We start from the raw sequence: 6,086 nt of genomic DNA on the forward strand, positions 1-6,086 counted from the left end.
CCTCGATTTACATGATTTACCTTCGTGTTGCCACTGCTTGGCATTCTACCTGGCACACAGGAGACAGTGAATAAATGCATGAGCCAGGTTTTTGAAAGTTAAAAGAGTAAGCTGGGACGAAGTGAGATAGTGGCATAGACTTATATACACTACCAAATGTAAAATAGATAGCTAGTGGGAAGCAGCTGCATAGCACAGGGAGATCAGCTTGGTGCTTTGTGACCACCTAGAGGGATGGGATAGGGCAGGTGGGAGGGAGATGCAAGAGGGAGGAGATATGGGGATATATGTATGTGTATAGCTGATTCACTTTGTTATAAAGCAGAAACTAACACACCATTGTAAAGCAATTATACTCCAATAAAGATGTTAAAAAAAAAGTTAAAAGAAAGAAACAATTTAAAAGACAAGTTCAAACCTCAGTTTTATCAGAGTCATCATTTCCTAGTAACTCATCATCCTCTTCTCTCCCTGAGCCTCCTGGGGGTCCTGGCTGGTGTTTCGGGGTTTCACCAGGATCCTCGATGCTTATTGTGGTGGCATCTGGGTTTGCTGCTAGAGAAGTGGCTGTATCACCAAATTCTGAAATCAATTAGCGTACAAGGGTATCAGTGACCTTACCCACACTGGAAATGCCATACTTTTTTTTTTTTTTTCCGGTATGCGGGCCTCTCACTGTTGTCGCCTCTCCCGTTGTGGAGCACAGGCTCAGCGGCCATGGCTCACGGGCCCAGCCGCTCCGCGGCATGTGGGATCTTCCCGAACCAGGGCACAAACCCGCGTCCCCTGCATCGGCAGGCGGACTCTCAACCACTGCGCCACCAGGGAAGCCCATGCCATACTTTTAATTTAAAGACAAGCTGTTACAACCTCAGCTTTGCTATAGACTCTATCTGAGACAAGTGGCAAAAGGCTCTGAAAAAAATCTCATCTAGAAATCAAGCTGACAAAGAAAAATGATTATGAAAACAACAGAATTTGAAGTCAGACCAGAATTTTAGTTCTGGCTTAGTTACTTACTAAGTATTTAAGCCTGAGTAAGTAACTTAACCTCTATAAGCTTCAGTGTTCTCATCTATACGATGGGGAGAATAATATTTATTTTCAGGAATTTGGGGAAAGTTAGGAATATTACTTAAGTAAAGCCCTTAGCAGAGTGCCTGGCCCGTAGCAAGTAACCAATCTAACCCTCTCTTCTTTGATTCAAGTTCAAAAACACTTAATGGAAGTTACTTTTTCCAATAAGTCCTATGTAATCACTACAGAAAACACGAGGACAAAAATGAAAGTAGAGGGCTTCCCTAGTGGCGCAGTGGTTGAGAGTCCGCCTGCCGATGCAGGGAACACGGGTTCGTGCCCCGGTCCGGGAAGATCCCACATGCCGCAGAGCAGCTAGGCCCGTGAGCCCTGGCTGCTGAGCCTGCGCGTCCAGAGCCTGTGCTCCGCAACGGGAAAGGCCACAACAGTGAGAGGCCCGCGTACCGCAAAAAAAAAAAAAAAAAGAAAGAAAGTAGAAACAACAATAAAAATCACTCTTAGTCCCATCCACATAAAAGCAAACACTATTAACTTTTGGTATATTTCCTTTTCTCTACAGAGTAGATTCATGCCAGGGATGATCGTTCACTCAACAAATATTTACTGCGTGCCTACAGTGTACCAAGTACTGATTTAGGATGTGACAGTACTATGTAAACAATGTTGTACCCTGCTCCATCTGCCAGGGATTATATAAAAAATTATTTTTTTCATATTATATCGGTCTTTAAAATGACCAGTTACGTGGCTACATAACAGTTCATCAGCTGGAGGTGGGAATAGTAGGAGAGAGACACCCCAAGTTAACACAATTATTCCACTGTTATTGGATGTTTGGGTGCTTTTCGTTTTTCATTAGTACAAATAACACTGTAAGGGGCATCTGTGAGGAGAAAGCTTTTGGGGTTATTGCCTTAGTATGAACACTATCAGTGTGACCACCAGGTCAAAGGGTGCAGACCATTTTTAAGGCTCTTGAGCCATACTGCTAAACTGTTCTTCAAAAGAACCTCACCTATTCATGTCCACCAGCAATGATTGTGACTTCTGTCTCTGGGCATCCTAACAAACTTTATTTAGCTGCTCTTAGATAAAATTTAGGGCAGCTGTGGAATTTGGCAGGACTCAGGAAGGAGGCCAGCAGGGCACCAATGTAACAGAACACTCATGGCAGTAGGATGGGGCTCTTGGATAACCGAGCCCAATCTTACTGCCTTTCAGCTACGCAAATAGTTTTATGGAGAGAATTAAAGTGACTGAAGTTAATAAGGCGGCTGATCCGTAACAACTACCCAAGCTTCAGTGCCCCATGTTCTGGCAGCATGAAGCTCTGGAATGAGAGGGCCCTCTGTTTAAGATAAGACTCTAGCACTCCATGACCTTGGGCAAATCACTCCGTATCTCTGAGTCTCTGTTTCTTCAACTATAAAAAGTAGAAAATACTTATCTCGCAGAGAGATTTTGAGGATGATATGAGATAATAAATACTGTTATTGCTATCATTTACTGACTGGACAGGGCACTGACATTTAAAAAGATGGTTATAACTTTGCCTGAGGGAATCAGTCCAAGGAAGATATATTTAAGTTTCATATTTTAAAAACAGTAGTTTACCAGGGGAAATGACATGCCAGAAGGAGGAACAGAGAGTGTCACTTTAGAGGTATCAAGTCCAAAGAGGTTCAAGAGATGATAACTCATCTAGTTGATGGGATTAGGAAAGGCTACTTGGAAAAGGTGCCGTATGAGAAGGATGGCCAGAAGCAGTGGGGATGGCATCTCAGGCAAAGAGTATGGGATGAGCAAGACCCAGAAGACAGAAAATGTGTTCCGTGTGTGAAGAACAGCAGATGGAAAGTCTGATTTTAATGTAGGATGTGTGTACCTCGCACGTGACTATTCACATATTCTGCTCTGTATTGGTTATTCTTGTCCATCTCAGTGCCTTGAGGGCAAGACTGGTATGTTTCTTATTTCTGCCACCAACATTATCTGCTTCTACATCCTACGCTGTGTTTTGCCTCTGTTCCTTTCCTGACACAATGTCTCCCACCTGCAGGGCCCTGACCTTCACATTTTCATTTAACACTACCATTTTTCCTCGGAGAAGCTTTCCATGACCCCCACAGCACCCTGTGTTCTTTTCTAGAGAGCCAAGTCTTTAACACGGTGCAAAAAGTCCTGTGTGACTGGGCTCCTGCTTCCTCTTAAACCTCACCTTGTGACAGGCCTCCCCCACCAACTGTGCTCTGGTACTCTGGCCTTCTTTTAATTCCTTGGGAAAGAAAATGAAACAGACTTCCTCCCTTCTCAAGCACTCTGCACGTGCTGTTCTTTACACTTGAACTTTCTTGCACTGTGCTCCCAGACAGGATGACCAAGGAAGGCCTCTGGAATGAAGTGAGATTTAAGCAGAGCAAGGGAACAAGCCATGTGGCTATCCGGACTAAGAATGTCCCAAACAGAAGGATGGCCCAAAAGCCCTAAGCTGTTAGTGTACCTGGCATCTAGGAGGGACAGTGATGAGGCCCATGTGGGTAGGCAGAGAGAAAGGGCTAGAGTAGCAGGAGATGAAATCAGAGGCAGTGGAGGCCTGGATCATGTAGGGCCTCCTAAGCACAGAAAGGGCTCTGCCTTCCACTCCTAGTGAGATGGGAGCCACTGCAAGTTTTAGAAGGAATGACGTGATCTGACTTGGTTTTAGAGGTCTACTCTGGCTGCAAAATACAGACTGTAGGGGGGTAAGGGAGGATGCAGGAAGACCTGAAGGAAGGTAAGGGCTATAATCCAGACATAAGGTGATGGTGACCTTGAGCACGGTGGGATAGTGGTAGAGGTGACGAGAAGTGGTCAGACGCTGGTTGTATTTTGCAGATGGAACTGACAGTATTGGCCAATGAAGTGGATTTCTCTTTAAACATCGTATCTCTTCCTTAGATAGTAGTAAGATAGCGTATGTTGTGATACCTGGGTTCAAACCCAGCTTTACCACTTACTATAACCTTTAAGCAAATGACTTAATTTTCCTGTGCTTCAGTTTCCTCATTGGTAAAATAGGGAGAATAAAATAACTATTTCATAAAATTGACATAAGGAGTAAATGAGTAAATATTTGTAAAGCACTTAGAACACTGCCTGCCATTTAGGAAATACTATACAAGTGTTTACAAGGCAAATGAGCGTTCGTCAATCCCCAGCTTAGGTCAGGCTCTGGGTTATGAACTTTTCCTCCAGCACTTTCATAGTTTATAGATATATATTTAAATGATCATTTAACAAATAAATGTCTCCCTCACTACACTGAGAGCTTCATAAGGGAAGAAACTGTTCACTCTTCTACCCTGGTAACTAGAACAATTCCCTGGTTCATGGTCACACTCATGAGAGATTTACTGAGTCAGTGAAGGAATGACCTGATCACATTTCATTATAATTATCTTTTTACACTTTTATCTACTCTACCAGTGTAAAAAGCTTCTCCTTTATCTTTTGATCTCCTGTATCTAGTAGAATTCTAAGCACAAAACAGGTGCTCAATAAATGCGTGTTGAACTAAAGCAAGAACTCTATAAACATTTTCTGTAATCACTGCACTAAGTGTATGATATTATCAATCTGAAGGGCTGTTTGGCAAAATAAGAACAGCTGATGTGAACAAACAGAATAACCTGAGTGTGGCAAACATTCTTTTACCAAGATGTCTGAAATAATCTTCTTTAATACATGCACCAGCATAGCAACGGAAATTCTGCTGTGACTGCAGAAATACTGATCATAAAAGGTGGGCACCCAACGGATGTACCTTCAAACTGCAAGTCATCTACAGCTGCCATTCAGCCAAGGGTCTTCTCCCAATTATTAGGAAGATAATTTACAGAGTTCTAAAAAGGAAAAATAAATAAATTTCATATGATAACATTAAAAAATCTACAAACGAATCTTATTTCAGCATTAGAAATGGTATTGCTTTTCCTTGCATCCTTTTTTAATGGGATCCGATAGGTTTATATAAAGATAACCATTTAGCATCAGATACTATTAAAACTGTTATAAAAAAAAAACGAATGGTGGGGGGCTCCATTGGTTCCATGCAATCTCACTGTGTGGGTGTTTAAGGGCCAGGTGCAGCCTGGAGATGGAAGAATGAGGAAGGGGAGGCTGGGGTTTGAGACAGGTGTCTATGAGGGCAGTGGAGAGCAAAGGCTGTCAGCCTAGCCAGTGGTTAAGGGCACAGTCTCTGGAGTCGAACAGACCTGGGTTTGATTCCCGATTCTGCTGCTTCTGGCCGTAAGACTGTGGGCTCCTGGGGGGCCTCAATTTTCTCATCTGTAAAATGGGTTCATAATTGTACTTACACGATACTGGGTGCCATTAACTGAGGCAAGTAAGTGTAAGGCGCTTAGTGCATAGCGAAGCAATTAGTAGGCGCTGGAGTGATGGGGACCCTACAGCCTGGGGCACCGTGAGCCCAGGACGGTCTGGGAAAGAGCTACCCAAGAAGCACGCACAGTGTTTTAGAAGGAGAAGCTGGGCCGCAGCGGCCCGGGTGGGCAGGAGATCCCGAGCTCCCTCAGTCCCGGGCCGGCCCCACAGACCCCTCCACCTCACCTCGCGGGGCTCGGCGTCCAGCTGGTGTGAGGAAGTCTCGGGCCTCAGATTCTGCGCGCAGGCTCTGGTCCCGCCGAGTTGCCGGAAACCGGAGATCCGGGGGGCAGACCTTCTCCACCTCCTCCGGGCAGAGCCCCGCCTCCTTAAAAAGACAGCACCTCCCGGAGACGCCGCTTCCCGAGATCTCTGCGGGCAACTGTACCAAAGCTCGCTCCCTCTGCGGCCCCTCGAAGGGCTAGGCTTCGGCTCTTAAAGAGGCAGGTGGCGCTGGGCGGACCGGTGGGGACTTGAGAGGGTCCGCCTCGGCTCACCTCGCTCCGGGGGTGGGGGGCGCAGAGAATTCTCTGGAGAGTGGGGTTTACTTTATGTTTGGTTATACCTCTTTTCTTATTGAAATATAAAGTAGCGTAACGGAAGACGATTGTGAAAAGAAAAAAATG

General features: G+C 44.9%; 1 protein-coding gene across 2 annotated transcripts in view; it reads right to left on the reverse strand.

Moving 5' to 3' along the window:
- The window catches only part of YIPF1 (Yip1 domain family member 1), a 34,935-nt gene extending 29,183 nt beyond the window's left edge, over positions 1-5,752 (reverse strand). Inside the window, exons 1-4 of one of the 2 annotated variants that reach the window (XM_024739318.1) lie at positions 5,647-5,729; positions 5,292-5,364; positions 4,841-4,919; positions 419-582 (exon numbers count right to left, since the gene is read on the reverse strand). In XM_024739318.1, coding sequence (XP_024595086.1) covers positions 419-582; positions 4,841-4,871 — 195 coding nt within the window. In that variant the 5' untranslated portion in view covers positions 4,872-4,919; positions 5,292-5,364; positions 5,647-5,729. Of the gene's footprint in view, positions 1-418; positions 583-4,840; positions 4,920-5,291; positions 5,365-5,646 lie in introns of both variants that reach the window. The other variant, XM_024739319.1, reaches the window with a different exon arrangement.
- Positions 5,753-6,086: the final 334 nt, after the last annotated feature.

This window comes from Neophocaena asiaeorientalis, unplaced genomic scaffold, assembly GCF_003031525.2.
Source record: "Neophocaena asiaeorientalis asiaeorientalis breed wild unplaced genomic scaffold, Neophocaena_asiaeorientalis_V1.1 scaffold138, whole genome shotgun sequence".
Classification (NCBI taxonomy): Eukaryota; Metazoa; Chordata; class Mammalia; order Artiodactyla; family Phocoenidae; genus Neophocaena; species Neophocaena asiaeorientalis.